Genomic DNA, 15,850 nt, shown 5'->3' on the forward strand with positions numbered 1-15,850 from the left:
CCTAATATTGCTTTACACACTCTTCTCTTGTGTTATATTTCTTTTAACTTCCGGGAATTATGTCTGGATATCTCTGATCAAAATCTTAATAAGCGATAAAGAATAGATTCTCAAAAACTAGTCTTACAGATGCTCAGTAATACTTGGAGCACTAGCTGATGATTCACAGAAACCTGTCTTGCCAAAAGACCACACTGTTTCCTCCATGTTTTCAGCTGCTGGTATGCATCAAACAACTGAAAATTCATAAACCCCTTTCCTAATATTTTCCCATGTAAGCAGTTCCCCTAGTTAGCACAGGGAATTCACGTACTCATGAATGAGAAAAGAGACAGTCCATGCCATTGCAAACAGGAAAGGAAGCATCCATGAAGCTCCCTTAATTAAAATGTGGTCCAACCCATTCAAAAACATCTGGAGTCTTAAATTAAATGTTCAATTAGTTTGACATTTGCAATGCTTTTGTTAGCAAAGATCATTTGTCTTTCATTAGTTTAACTGTAGTTTTTGCTTAAAAAAATCTTACTTGTTAAAACTTTCATGAAACGATGTATAGCATAGAAAAAAAGCTAATTGAACATGCCTGTTTTGTAACTTGATAAAGTTGTATGTGTTGCCTTTGTATAGAAAAATTGATTCTTGATGTGCTGAAATCATAAAAACGGTGGTACAATTGGAGTAATGGTATACATGGAATATAAAGGTACAAAACACATTTTTTTGTTTTCTGTGTTCCCTCTCAATATATGATGTACTATGCACAGAATGTCCCAGCTATCATGGAGTTTGCCTGGCATATGAAAGTCAGCAGGGCACCTCAGGCTTCCTAAGCAGACCCACACTGTGTAGAAGAAGAGCATATGATGTCTCAGTCAAGAGCTGGAGAGCAAAGTCGACACTTTTACGGATCTTAACAGGGAAAGCAAAGGATACCTTTATACATGCTGAGTGCATCCTGTTCTTGCTATTTAAGTATCCAATATGCTACGGTCATTTAAAAATAAGTCATTGTAGGTCACCTCTAACATTATATCTTTCATCTGATTTGTGAGTAAGTGCCTGCTGACATGCATTGCAGTCAGTTAAAATTACATCGCATTTAATCTTTTAATGGCTAATCTTTGGGGATTAGGTAACTGGTACTTTAGTCAACTCTAATTTTAAAAAAATATCTGTACAATACAGATAGCCGTTTGTTTTTACCTACCTCAGAAAAGAAAGGAGCACTGTACTTGAAAGTAAATGAAGTTAGGTTTATATTTATATGTTTTCAATATATCGACTATAAAGGCAAACTTCAAGAGTACTATATACAAACCTGCTTTGATTTATTTGCATTTAGCATTGCAGCTTTGAGACTAAAAATAAAATGTGTCTGATTTTGATTTGGATCTGTCCCTTGAGACAGTGTGAAACTATCTATCACCAAGAACACATCAATATAGGAGGATTAACTGTTCACATGCAGTTTAAACATCAAAGTGTTTGTATGAAGTCATGGAAAATAAGTAATTTGTTTTATCATTCTCTGTGAAAACATAGAACGCCCCTTTTTAAAGTAAATAGCCTTTATTTTAAAACCAGAAAGATTAATAGTACTCAGTCTATGGAAGAGACTGCTGTTAAGTAAAATACCATTTATACTTCCTCAGTCAGTACAACCGGTGCTTCTTCCTCTTATCAGTACCATCGGTGCAATGAGTCAGTCAGTGCCTGCTGTTGCCTGTTAAACATAAGCAGACAGATGTGACCGCTGTCTTTAGGATTATTTGTATGCATTATGACATAGGGCTTTCCAATTTCTGGGAAAAAAATTAACAGTACTTAATTGCCCCCTGTGTCAGGTGCTTCTAACATCCTTTTTCACATTTTATCTTTGTGGCTAAATCCATCTCTTTTAATAGAATAGAGTGCAGTCATTAATGATACAAGTGTGGCATTTGAACCATGTTGAGGAGGTTGCTGTGCATTTCATTAATTACCAGAATTACCCTTAATTCTGTAGGCCAGCTAGAAGCTCTTTCATCACTTTTCCCTCCCATTCAACAGTGTGTTTTATTCTCACCTTCTTTATTGCATTTCCCCTAACAAACTTGGCTTTTTTTCGTTTTCTGTTTTTATTTGCACATCACTACCTTTCTTTTCATCAGTTTTATGGGAGAGGCACACATTTCTGTCCCTGAAAATGTTTGCATATGAGTAATTCATGTCACTCCACAAACTGCTCAGAAGACTGTGAGAATTTTAGAATATAAAAGGAACCATTCTGGTTTAGAGCAAAGGTCACTCTAACCCAGCTATAGACATCACAACAATAGTCAAAATAAAATGCTTAGGGAAGACTGTATGATCAAGACTGACATATATTTTGTTTCCCAGTCATTCCTTCTGATTCCGGCTGTTCAAAGCTCAAAGACATACAGACTGAAATGAAATTTCTATGAATTTGGAACTGCTCCATGGTCTTCCTCATTCATTAAATTGCACAGTTTTCTGCTTAAAGCCATATAAAATTTTCCATCTTTATGTGACTTCTTTATGTGATTTTGTGCAAATTGGTTATTATTCCCCTCATGCATCTCGCTTCCTGGCTGAAGAGTCCTGTTCTTTAGAGTAAGTGTATTTAATAATTTCTTGCTTGGAAACGGTACTCCATGGCTTTGATCATTCTTATTGTACTTCTCTGACCTTTCTGTGTTTCTCTTCTGAGATAAAAGTCCATCTCTGCACTCAATAGTCAAGGTGCAAGTGGATTCATACTCAGTAATAGTTAGTATCTGTAGCTTTTTTTTCCTTTCCTGATTAAATTGAGTGTTGATTTTGCTTTTCTGATCGATACTGAGCACTGAGTTAGCAGGTTCTTGGTAATATGTATCATTTCCCCATGGTGTACTTCCTGAGTAGTAACGGTTAGCTTAGAGCCCATCATTTTGAGTGTGAAGTTAGGTTTAAATTTTAGGAATCTAAAACACCTTTCAGAAATCCAAGTAGCCTATGTCATCCTTTATCCCCATGATTCTCAACAAAACCAAAAAACCAAGGGCTGAGTATGCATATAATGCAAAGGCTGATCTTCTGCTTCCAAGATTACATTTAATAATGTAGCTAATAAGGACTAGTGGAAATTTAGTTAATTTATTTTTTCTTTTACAACAAGTGCATGAAATAAAGGGGATATATTTAAGAGAGACTTTGGAAGAACAGATGATTAACATCTTCCTTAAATTTGTTTACAGACATGAGGTCATGGCATTGGAATTTAGAGAAAGAATTGAAAAATAGGATGGCTTAAGGCATGGGCTTATACCTAGGGCCTAAGTTCCTTTTTTTGCTCAGAATAGATCACAGGTCATCTTTATTAAAATGGGGCATAGTGGGGGGAAATGAAAAAATCTTTGTAGTTGAAAAAAAATGCTATAAATTGAATGTACAGTATATAATGATGAGGAGCCACTCCATTAAGTCTGTCCTGTGTCCCAGAAAACTTTATTTCAACTATGTGACATCTCAAATTTACATTTTTCTGCAGTTCATAAGTAAAAGACTTTAGCAAAATGTGTTAGGTAATACATACCATAAGTTTAAAATATTTGTAGTTTAATTTGGTGCTGGACCAAGAAGAGAGATTGCAGGGTGTTACAATTTTGGGGTTATTTCCTGTGAGGAAGCATTGTATTTCTGACAGGGTAGAGGAGTTACTGGTGTTCAAAGTAAAAAAACTTTGTGGACATGTCTCCATCAGATCAGTGTGATACTAAGATCATGGCTGAACATTAGGATTCAGTATTTTGTTTCACATATAGTTAAGTTTGTGTTCCTTAGGGTCTGTTGTCTCAGCTTAGAAACCCACATACAGACCAGTACCAGGGGCTACTTTGGGAAGAAGCAGCAAACATTGCATCTCATCATAAGTTAATGGTGTGTAAAATCTCTGCTTTGATGAACATATGGCCACTGTAAAAGAAGCACAAAATACGAATGAATACTGCTTCACCATGGTAAAAGTGAAATGGTTGATTCTTATAAGAGGAAAACATTAGCGATTGATAGATACCGCTAGGCAATTTTACTTTCAAGCGGAGATGTTTAGAGGCATTTGAAAAATTAAAAGAAGAAAGAAGCTATTTTATAGCTATAAAAACATTTCTACACTATAATCTGTGAAAACCACTTCAAATGTAATGTGTAGGCCTCCTGCTTGATTGCGTCTAGAAATATGAAGAAGAATCCATTTTATATATTCTTTATTAATATGTAACTGCAGATTCTGTAATTATTTTTTGGTGAAGAACCATACATGTTACAGAAAAAGTAATTTTTTTCTCTTTTTTCTTTATAAAATCTTAGGTGAATTTTTCAAGTAAAAAAATCTTATTACAAGTTAAGTTACACATTAAAATATAAGACTTCTTATGAAGATAATAAATGGTAGTTTTGGTCCAAACACAGCTAGCTAAGTGTGAAATTCACTGAACTTCCTTTCTCATGCAGCAGATGCTTTCTTGCTGGAAGAAGTAACCTTTACTAATTCTAACTTTGAGTTTTGCAAAATTGATTTGCTCTACTTTATTTGCTGCAAGTCGACACAAGTAGGCACCTTTCTGTCCTTTAAGGCGTTTTACAACATTTGCCATGGGCAGCATTCGATGTTGCTATTAGGGACTTCTTCATACTGTGCATCCTCAATGCTGCCCATTTAAGGAAGCATATTATATTATTTATTATAACTTACCTATCTTTCAGGCATAACTTCATATAGTTTTTCTTGTATAATTCTGTAAATTTTTAAAAATCTAACTGAATGAATGTGTTAGTATAAAAGAAAAGCAAAACGACTCATTCTGGTTTTGTGTTCTTACCTAAACAATCCTCACCTTATTTTCCCTGTCTCATTTCTGTTTGCCTGTTCTCACTAAATGACTAAAATCTTTCTTTTACTCTGTTTCACTTTTGACAGTTCTTCCTGTACTTCTTAAAATCTAAAAATATCCTTGCTTGCGGGTCAGTCCTTTTACCCCATTTTGTAGGTGGTTTATTCTTCCTATTGTTCTTGAAGCAACAATTCATCCAACCCTCTTGTAAAATTCTTTCCCTTTACCTGTGATAATGTTATTGTTCTAGCACATTTAACTGTAATGTATTCTTTTTCTCTTCTGCACTGCATCATCTACTCTACTGTGAAGTATAGAAATTATCCGGAGATAAAAGGGTCAGATTTGGGAATTCCCAAATATTTCTCTCCTGCATTTTGCGTTCCTAATGCAGAATGTAACAGTGGGATAAGAGAGTCTTTTTTATCTAAGCATATAATCTAAGGGTCAAAATTTATTCCTAGAAAATGGGAGTTATTATTTGAAACTTAATAGTCTCAGAGGAAAAGATCCTCCAAATATTTGGAAAACTGATTTAACCATATGGTTGTTTTATAGAAATATGCCCTAATATTGTCAGCATATTATCTGTCAGTACAAATTTTTCCTAATTACAGAAAATAGAGAAATACTTCTGTGTACGTAATATTTTTGCATATATGTAATTACAGAAGAACGAGTCTCACATTCTCTACCTAGTTGAGTTTATTGGGACTGAATATCAGTTACAATTTCAGTCCTGTGAACTGCAAATCATAGAAGCATAGAATCAATGGGGTTGGAAAAGACCTCTGAGATAATCGAGTCCAACCCTTGATCCAACACCGCCGTGGTTACTAGACCATGGCACTAAGTGCCACATCCAGTCTCATCTTAAAAACCTCCAGGGACAGTGAATCCACCACCTCCCTGGGCAGTCCATTCCAGTATCTGATTACTCTCTCTGTAAAAAATGAACCCCATTGTTTATGAAACTTGACCTTTGTTTGTTATGGGAAAAATGTTTTTTACAGTCTTAAAAACTGAATGTTTGGAAGTGACAACAAAGCAGACATCATTGCTTCTAAGTTGATATTGTGTCTGCATTTATGTTACTCTGTTCCATTCTAGTTCTCCACTTGTCATCTCCATCTTTTTGAGTAGATTGCACTTGGGCTGAGAGGTTCCCATTGATTTTTCTTATCCTGTTGTGACTGAAATATTTAGTCTCTTCAGATCTTAAATATGGGATCTAAATGGAATGTTTTTCATGTCGGTCAGATTGAGACTTTCCAAGACTAGTAACAGCGCTTTTGTAATTAAGGGCAAATTAACTCAGTTTGCATAGCCTTTACACCATAATGATATTTGACTTCAGGATTGATGAATTTTATTTGTTTTATAGATTTTTCCTTTAAAGTACCAAGGCAGTAATATGGTTAATGAACCCCATTATTGGTAGATTGAATACCAGGTTAGCAGAACCTTATCCAAAGAGGTATGATTTATAGAATTCTGGAGGAAATACCAACTGTTCAGAAAGTGCAAACAGTACTGGTTTTACTGGCTCTTCAGCAAATAATAGAAGGACAACCTTTGAGAAGCTGCAGAGGCATCTGGCCTATGGAGCATGACTACTCTTTATGCATGACCAACCAACTTCATCTGTGTCCAAAACCAAAACCATGATACTTACTTTCTTCAGTTCTTTGCAGCTTGCAATAGACTAGATTTTTGTGTTTTGGGTGTGGATGTGAAATCTTGAGTCCAACCCTAACTTTCCCTAGAGCGATAATTCATTTTTCAGCAGTACCTACCATATGTCTAAACCAAAAACAGGAAATTTGATTGTTCTGTATCTAGCTAAGGGCTCATTGCATATATTTGTATTTGAAAAAAAATAGAAGGATGTTTTTACTATTTTAAATGTACTTTACTCCCTGAAGTGCAATAAAAGAAAATTTCATTCTGAAGGCTACATAAACTCCAAAATTGTAGATAAGTATTGTTCTACTCAATAAACTGGTAACCGATCATGGAGATTCAAATTAAGGAAGCTGTGCTATGTGTTTTAATGTGACTATTTTCCTTAACAACCTGTTTACTGTTGACCTGTTCAATTTACAGACACATACGTACCTATAAACCTGTTTCCATAGCTGCAATAGGGCTTTAATGTTTGATATGGAGGAAAGAATTGATTATTTTTTTATGTTTTAACTTGTGTTCTGTTCTCTAGAGCACTCGAGCAGCTTTAGACCATCTGGAGTCTGTTCCTGAGAAACTGAGCCTGTTAGAAGATTTGAAAGATACTAGAGTGAGAAGGACTTTATTTGACTCTTTCAGTAGTTGTAAAATATTTTAGTTAATTAATTTTCTCTCTAAATGTACAGATAAATTGTTTAATAAGATATTTACAATTGTATATGCACATGTTATATAGACAAAAACATACAGAAATTAATTTTCATGATTATACAGGTTTATTTGAGGCTATAAATTTAGTTCTAAATAGTAACATTAGTGAGGTTCTCCAAAATGTAGGCAAACGTTGATAACAGGGCATAATGGGTCATGTGCTCGTTACTGGTCCAGAATATTTGTGTTGAGTGGTAAATTCTGATATTACATGTTAAAAAATGAAATTTTTGTAATTAGATAAATTATTTCAATATTTAACATAATGAGCAAAGATAGATGACCTTTACAGCTTTTTGTTTGTTTTGACGTAATGACAATAATTATAATTTATTTTCTTAGTTCCACTATCAAATCAGGGTGTGTTTGGACACACTGAAACATATTGACAGTAGTGGTGACATACTGTCAAGAATGATAAGCCTCAGATTAGATCTTCAGTAGCTAAGTGGCTAAACCCCTATGCCATAATTACTTTCCATATATGAAGTTGGTTTGGAACCTCCTTGGAAAATATAAATTTTAAATCAGTGGTAAACCACAGATCAACAAATGCATAATGATTTGCATTTGATTTTCTATATCGAATTTTTCATCCTGAGGTAGTAATAAAAATTTCAAAAGATAATTGCTTGGAGCACTCTTTATTCTAAATGTTCTTGCCTGAGGTCATCAGCTAATAATTTTATTGCTGTCATCATTAACAGAGTTAGGAATGGAAATGCTGGTTAAAATGCTTGGGTTTTTTTACAAAAAATATCATTGAGATATATAGTTTTACTTTCATGTGCAGATATTTCCAGAAGAGCTTTTTTTGCTCTGACAGAGGTTGGTGTTTGTCTTCTCTTTCTGCTAAAGGAAAAATTCTGCTCTCAGCAGGCAAAGCAAAGGCTTGAATGTGGGGTATCTACACCCTTCTTCACACTTGCCCTTTCTTGCTTAACATTGCTGTGAGAAGGATGTCAGATTAGAGTTTCATTAATGTTTCTATTCAAAAATAACACTGGATTTTTTTGTACAATAGCACGTTTCACTCTCAAATGGCACGCATGAGTGAAGTGTTTCAAAGCCAGTCATTGTCTTCCACTTCTAGCCAGTTCTTCCCTTAATGTTTTCATAGGAAGAGAGAAGGATAGAGAAAGTAAATCTTTGCTAAACCTCACAGGTTATCTTGGAGTTCTCTTAATTCAAGTAAATCATTAGCTTGTTCAGTGAGAAGCATTATGTTTTCTTATTGAAAATACTGTTTAGTCCATATCCTTAGAACCTTTTTTTCTTCAAGTGCTTGTTTCTACAGTACTATAATTAATTTTTCACCATTACAGAATTTCTTTGTTAAAAGGTATGATATTGCTGAGTTTTGGAAAGAATTACAAGTAGTCATTCACCAGTTAAGGATGAGACCATTTCCATTTTAACTTATTTTTATTTTACCATTATTTTTCTGTACAGAACATTATGCTTTCATATGGCCCCTGTATTTTAGCCTCTGAAAGTTAATATTTAACTCATTCTTGCTGTATGGAAAATCCTTGACAATACCTGTGTTTACAACAGTCAGACAACATTCACTAACTAATTTTCACATTGCGAAATCATCTAGATTTTTCAATCATTTCTAGGAGTCCCATTGCCGAAGGGAGATGATCGAGGAAAGGTATATGAAGTATAAAGAGATAGTGAGTTCTTTACAGCAACAGCTGGAAGATTCAAAGCAAGGAGACCAGCAAGTCAAGGTATGTGTGTGTACTCCACTTTTGTGTCCCAATTGCTTTCAACCAGCAACATAACCTTATTTGATGTATATTAACTCCTAGTACAAACACAGAGTAAAATCACACATAAATGTTTTATTTAATATAGCTGCCACGGCTGACGGAATGGCAGCTATATTGGCATGGCGTGAAATTTGATGACAGAAATATTGCCTTCATTGTAAAGTGCCATGGATACTTCACAAAAATCTTTCAAATTTCACAGAAAAGTGTCTTACTGTGTCTTAATACTCTGCAGTGTTTACCTACTTCATCAAATTTCTGTCTATAGCAATTTTTTAATTGTTTTGTTCAATTTTCTCTTGTCCTTTCAAGTAAAAAATAGATATAGAAACCTCTTTCCTCCATGAAAAGGATGATTAATTTGTAGGTCACCTATAGTAATTTTTCAGTAGTTGATCTTTACATTCTTTACAATATAAAGATATGATGCCTCTTCATATACAAATGAAATCCAGGCAAACGGTAGGGAAGTGATTTGCTAAAGGTCACTTAGTGGACTTATAGCAGAGCTAAACATGAGTAACTACCTCCCTGCAATGTAAATCCAGTGCTCTTGTTTAGAAACATTGCCTGTAATGAGTTCACCTTTCCATTTTTTAACACACTTTCTTTCTCATCTTATTAGCTTGTTCATTATCATATCGCTCTTTGCTGCATGTCATTGTGACAGCAGGTTGCTTCAGCAGAACTACAATTTCTTATGGATGTGATTGAAATAAGTAATCAGAACTAGAGAATCTTACTAGTATTTCTGCTACTTATTTCAATCAAATCAGATTCTTTGGCAATGACTCATACCTCTATCTCTAAGCAGTTGAGCTCAAATCTAGGATCACACACACTCTGTCAAAACTTTAATATGTTTATGTTCTCCACCTCATCCGTAGCCATCTTCCTTCTGTAAAATGAGGACATACTTACCAGTATGTCTTTGTAAAAGTGGAAAAGGTAAGATAAATACAGAATATTTTAGCTTAGTAAGTTGCTGTTGTAAGAAGCTATTAAGCTACTTGAAAAAGCCATCTTGCTCTTCTCTAAGAAAGAATTGAAGAAACAGGGCACATTCACTTTCAGTCTGTTGCTGATGATAATCTTCAGTTTCTTGAACTTCTCTTGCCTCCACAAAAGAGTTACTAAATCAATAGGCATTGAAATTCAGAAAACATTGAAAAGCGAAGTGGAATGCCATCGGCTGATAGTAGAACATACTGTTGCACTAAGCTGACTGAACTTGCTGAGCTTGTGTGATTTGAACTCTATATTCAGAATCCAGTATAAAGCTGATTCCAAAACAATATTTCCTCTTTCTTTAGACAACGAAAAGCATTTAATGGCTTCCATTTAGTCAGGCCTAATTGGGTTTTTACATGACATAGAGTACTCTTTGCTGTCATGGCTGTTACAAATAGAACAGAATGTTCCAAACCAAGTAACAGACGGGTGCTAATCTGATTTCAGTGATCAGGCTAGCTTAGACTAAAAAGCTCTTTAATGCTTGCCTTTCTTACCCTCCTTTGGAACTAACTCAAATGCATTGTTGTTTAATTTTTTTTATTTTACTATTTGTCAATTGGGAGTCTCTAAAATTGATTGCTGGAAGAATGTAGGTTTGAAGGCATCAAAGTTCATTCTTTCTGATATTTTTGATTCATGCTCTGTACACAACATAGTGTCTCTGTGCAACAAAGTAGACAGATATTAGGTATGGGATAAGATAGTGCATGTTTCTTGTTAAATTTTTACGCTGACCATTTTAGATAAAATTACTTGTGGAATTAATCTTTTTCCTGTGTTATGGTCTTCTTTCTAGCCTTTCTTATAATGCACTTCTTTCAGCTTGCTTGCCAACATTAATCTTAGACAGGCATGATCTAATCCTGTGTCCCAGCCTTTTTTCATTTTAAGGGGGAAAAATTAAACCACAGTTGAATGTTTCCCTGAAGGCAGTTATTTTTCTTCCTTTCCTATGATTTCATTTGTCCACACTCAATCTTCCTGCTCTTCTGTAGTCTTGTCAGATGGCTATAAAATACCTGTTGCTTAGAAGCCCAGAAAAATCACAATTGCTATTTGTATGTGTTGAAGTGTAAGATTTCCAGTAATAAAAGGAGGCCAGAGGCTGGCAGAATACCATCAGGTATAACAATCTTGATTTTTCAACTAAGAAAAGGCCAAGTGATAGCAGATAAAGAAGAAATTGGGAAAAAGAAAAAGGTAAAAATAACATATTAAAATAAAATAACTACAAATGAGTACCAATAGAAGCTAAATCAAAACAGGAAGCTAGAGGAAAACTAAAGATAAATGTTATTATGGAGAGATACAAATATTTTAGGACAGTTTCCCAGCTAGAGATAATTGACCATCTAGTCAAACACAGCATGCAGATGTAATTGCCCATGAAGCACATGAGAAAAGACACATTCTCTAAGTTAAAATTTCTATAAAGATAAAGCCATTTTGTGCACAGATACTGGTAGAAGCACCTTGCTTGTTTAAAAGCTCTGTTCTAAGATAGCATTTCTGGAAGCAGAATGGAACAACAAAAAGTTTTTTGTATCCTTTAAAAGTTGTTATTGTGCTATGAACACCTTAGGTATTAAGTCTCTCATCAGCACATAAGGGGATTAATATGTATAATTCCCATTAGTCTTAATAGGAGTAAATCCTTCTTCAGTAATGGAACAAAAGTTCATTGTATCTCTAAATTAATGTTGAATTTTATTTTGTTTTCTATTTATTTTACAAAACTTAGTATCAGCATGAGTGATAAATTGCAAATGTTTTAACAAAATTCACTGAGCCTGTTTATGATAATAACTCAGTAGCAAAATTGAGTGTTTTATGAACTGATGCATTTGTGCATTATTACCTCTTCTCATTTCAAGGAACTGAATAATTTGGATACCATGCCAAACTTTTAATCTTATTTTGGATGGTATTGTAATGGGAGACTACTTGCTGCTGAGCTAAGAGAGATTTTTCAGGGATTTTGTTTAAATGACCTTTTTAAAATTATCTTTTCTTCTTAGCTTATAGACCAAGTGACTTTCCTATGCTGTATAGGTTTAGTCATAAACAGTAGCATTGTACTTTAGACTTTATTTAATGGTTTAACAAAAAAATTAAAAAGCACCCTCAGGTATTTTTATATGAGAAATCAATGAAGTTTGAGTTTCCTCAGTGGCAGGGGAAATGCATTTAATATTTATTACTACTTACTTGTGGAACTTCAGTGAACTGATTAGGTATTCATCATTCACTGATGTCTACCCTGCCACTATGATTTGCCCTGAACTGTGGATGTGATGTGAACTGAAAAGAGAGCATTTTTACAACTTACTGTAGTGGCAAAGACTTGCAATGCCACTAATGCTTTTCTCAAGGCAAAGCAGTTTTTTGCAGACAGTTTATAGTGATGAAATGGGAATGAAATTCATATGCAAATTAGTTTGAACCTAACTGCAATACTGAGAATTCTGAGAATTCAAATCAGTATTTTCCAGCATGTGTGAAATCACAGCATATGCCTGTATGTGTGTTACTCTATGTTTTTTGTTAAAGTTTACAGCTACTTGATAGTAACAGATAAAATTATTTTTATTTGGCTCCCATAGGATGTGAAAATGGATGCTGAGATTTCTGATATAGAAGTGGCTCCTCACTCTTCTAGTTGGCAAACTCAAAACAACTTTTTGTCCAGCTCACTGCTCTCAGATTCAGGCTGTAAGTATTATATCACAGAAAAAATCTACAAGTAACGTATTCTTCTCTTGTAACACCTTTTTTACTTGAAAAAGTAAGGCACTTTACTTTTCAAAAAAGAAGTGCTAGAACCATCTTAAGCATCCTTCTGTGTTTTAGCTTTAGATACTGAATAGATGCTTTCGTCTAGGAAGTATTTCATTACGTCCTGCTGATAGTTGTTTGGGGTTTTCTAACTAGGACCTACAATGTATTCTGTTCATCACTTAAACTTGTACCAAAGAATAGGGCTGCACTTGGATTCTGAATCTCTGCGTGATGAATCATACCTCTGTAAGCTGTGTATCTTTTCAGGCACCAGAGACATCCTAAACTCTGTTCTTTCCCAGATCTTTCATAGGTACCAGTTAGGCTCATGCTTGTGTAGCATTTTCACAGTAAAAGCTAAATTCACTGTTTCCACTTCAGTAGTGTTTGTTAACTGTTCTTTCTATCCCCTCATGCATATACAACTTGTGGTCATGTAAAGTCACAGGATCTCTGATACAGCAGGAACTTGCTCAATAAAAGATAGGACATGGTAGGTCTTGATCTGGTACAGGCACATCTTTGCAAAGTGTCAAAAATAACTTACAAAAAAAAGGTTTTAAGGGTTTGTTTTTTTTTGAGCGTATCAGTACACGAGTATCAGAATACTTTTCTTCGGAAGGGTATCACCTTCCATTTCTTTTCAATATAGCCAGTTTGTGTACTGGCAACCTATTCAGTAAGTAGCATTCTATGTAGTAAGTCATATTTCAGGCTTCATTGTACTTTGAAACTGCTGCACCTTAGAATGAGTGCTGCAGTACATTACTGCTCACTACTAAGTCTTGAGTTGATCTGATGAGGTTAAAGGTAATTGGTTTCTTTTCCTTTCACAATCTGTGGGTTGTGGTTAGTATCTTTTCACAGAGCATACTGAATAACAATAATGGGCATAAAGCATAAGAGCAAATGCCTCCATCCCATCTGTATTTCAGGAACACTTTACCCTGACTAAGAGTTGATTTTTCCTTTATCTCAAACTTCATCCCCGTCAAAGTCTTGCAAATCAAAGTACAGTTCAGCCTCTTTTTGGTATAGAAAAGAAGTAACCCATGCCTTGCAGGCATGATGGACTAGATGACCTCCAGCAGTCACTTCCAATCTCAACAATTCCAACAGTGATTCCACTGCAAAAACTTACTGAAATTTAAAAATACAGCATAAATGTTCCTAAAATATTACAATGTCTTTATATTGCTTAACGTGAGTGGAACTTGCTAGAACTTTGTTCCTTTAAAACTTTTTAATAAATTTTAGGCAGTTGTAAGAGAAATAGGATCCATGTGATCTGAATACCAATCTGATTAAACAGTTCTGTGTATTTATTCTCTTATTCAACTGTTTTTATCAGCACTAAGCACTAAGCTTCCTGGATCTGAAAAATAAGTGATGAATGAAAGACAGTAGTGATTCAATTCACTGCTTAGTGGTTATGGCAGTAAGGTATGTGGATTACTCCATAGACTTTGGTTAGTGACCTGTTATCACTTTATGCTGAACCTGATCTTCACCAGTCAAATGTGTATTTTGAATTTGTTGCTATAGTTCCCGAGAACAGTGAAAATTCTGCGGTGGTATTAACACTAAGGGGATTTTCCAGTGAGTGGCAAATGATAAAGTCAGCTACTTCAGTCATGATAGTGAACCTTGAACTTTTAATTTCAGTAATGATATTAATTAGTTATAATTTGAGACTTTGACAGTGAAGTATAATTTGAGATCTTTGCTCCCAAATCTCCTGTAGCTTTTAATAATACTACCTATAGATGTCATCATCTATTTTCTCTGATTAATTATCTCCTATCTTCTTAGGAGAGAATGGACTGGGCTTTTTTTTTATTTACCTTTTGGAACTGTTTGCAAACCTTTGTGATTTATGTTTCCTCATTCCATCTTTTTTAAATTCATGAAACCTTACAAACTATCGAGTCAATAAATAGTACTAGAAACTTTCTTCCCAATATGGGTCTCTTTGTAGAGAGCACCAGGAAGGAGAGAAGACACGTTTGATATAATTTGATTATCTGTGAGGGGGATCCTGAGATTGAATCTTAGAAGTGATTGAAGAAAGGACGAATAATATAAGAAAATAAAAAAGGGAACAACAATCTCCTTCCATATATATCTTTTCTAAAACCTTGCCAATGCAGCAAACAGTTAAAAGGAAAAGTAATTAACATTAACATTCTGTTTTGTTTCTGGTATAATTTCTTCAACTATAACAGCTTTTCCATTACAAACTATTTCAAAAGATGCTGTAGGAATGTGCTTTTATTTCTATACCCATTTTCTTAGAAAGGAAGAAGTTTAACTGAGAAAATAATTTATTCAAGGAAGCATTCATTAGACATGGTTTGCAGTCTGTATTATTATCAGCCCAAAATGGTTGCTTCAAAAAGTCACTACTAGTTGTTATCTAAAGAATAACCCTCAGAAACTCTTTTTAATGGCCACTGTATTTTCCTGAAATTTTTATTACAGGAGTCCCTAGAGTTACACATGTTTTGCATTAGCTTCGTGAATTGAGTCCTGCCTTTCTCTTTGTACATTTCATCACTTCGAGTTTTTAACCTGGATGGTTTCCCAGAAACTGTATATGTCTTACAGGCTTTCTGTTGCTGTTGGGAATTTATGTTCCAGGGCATCATAAGCTGTGACTTTACAGAGAAGAAAATAGCCACCAGTTTTCCCCACTTCTGTAGCTGAGGTCGCAGTCTTCTCTGACCTTTAGGCTCTGGTGATAGACAACACTCTTGTGTCAACATGATATATACTGTGAATGATATCATGGTTGAATGAAAATAAGTTGTCCTGAATGCAGATTTTATTGTCATAACAATTAACTCAGCAATCTGCAGTGTATTGCAGATGCCTCTCTTTATCCCTCTTTGTATACTTTTTCATAAGTTCTTAAGACTATTTGTTTTGGCATTTATAAATAAGTAACATAATTAAAAGTAAAAAGACACTGCAACATCATTATGCCACGGCACACCGTTCTAGAACAAAACC

The 15,850-nt window shown here is 34.5% G+C and overlaps 1 protein-coding gene across 6 annotated transcripts in view; it reads left to right on the forward strand.

Annotated features, from left to right (window-relative positions):
- CEP128 (centrosomal protein 128) overlaps positions 1 to 15,850 on the forward strand; it is a 180,884-nt gene that overhangs the window by 83,932 nt on the left and 81,102 nt on the right. For all 6 annotated transcript variants that reach the window (XM_017813890.1, XM_017813892.1, XM_017813893.1 and 3 more), the window contains 3 exons: positions 7,090 to 7,167; positions 8,891 to 9,004; positions 12,664 to 12,772. In XM_017813890.1, the coding sequence (XP_017669379.1) occupies positions 7,090 to 7,167; positions 8,891 to 9,004; positions 12,664 to 12,772 (301 nt within the window). The remainder of the gene's footprint in view (positions 1 to 7,089; positions 7,168 to 8,890; positions 9,005 to 12,663; positions 12,773 to 15,850) is intronic.

The sequence above is a fragment of the Lepidothrix coronata genome, unplaced genomic scaffold (genome assembly GCF_001604755.1).
Source record: "Lepidothrix coronata isolate B3197 unplaced genomic scaffold, Lepidothrix_coronata-1.0 Scaffold43, whole genome shotgun sequence".
NCBI classification, from domain to species: Eukaryota; Metazoa; Chordata; class Aves; order Passeriformes; family Pipridae; genus Lepidothrix; species Lepidothrix coronata.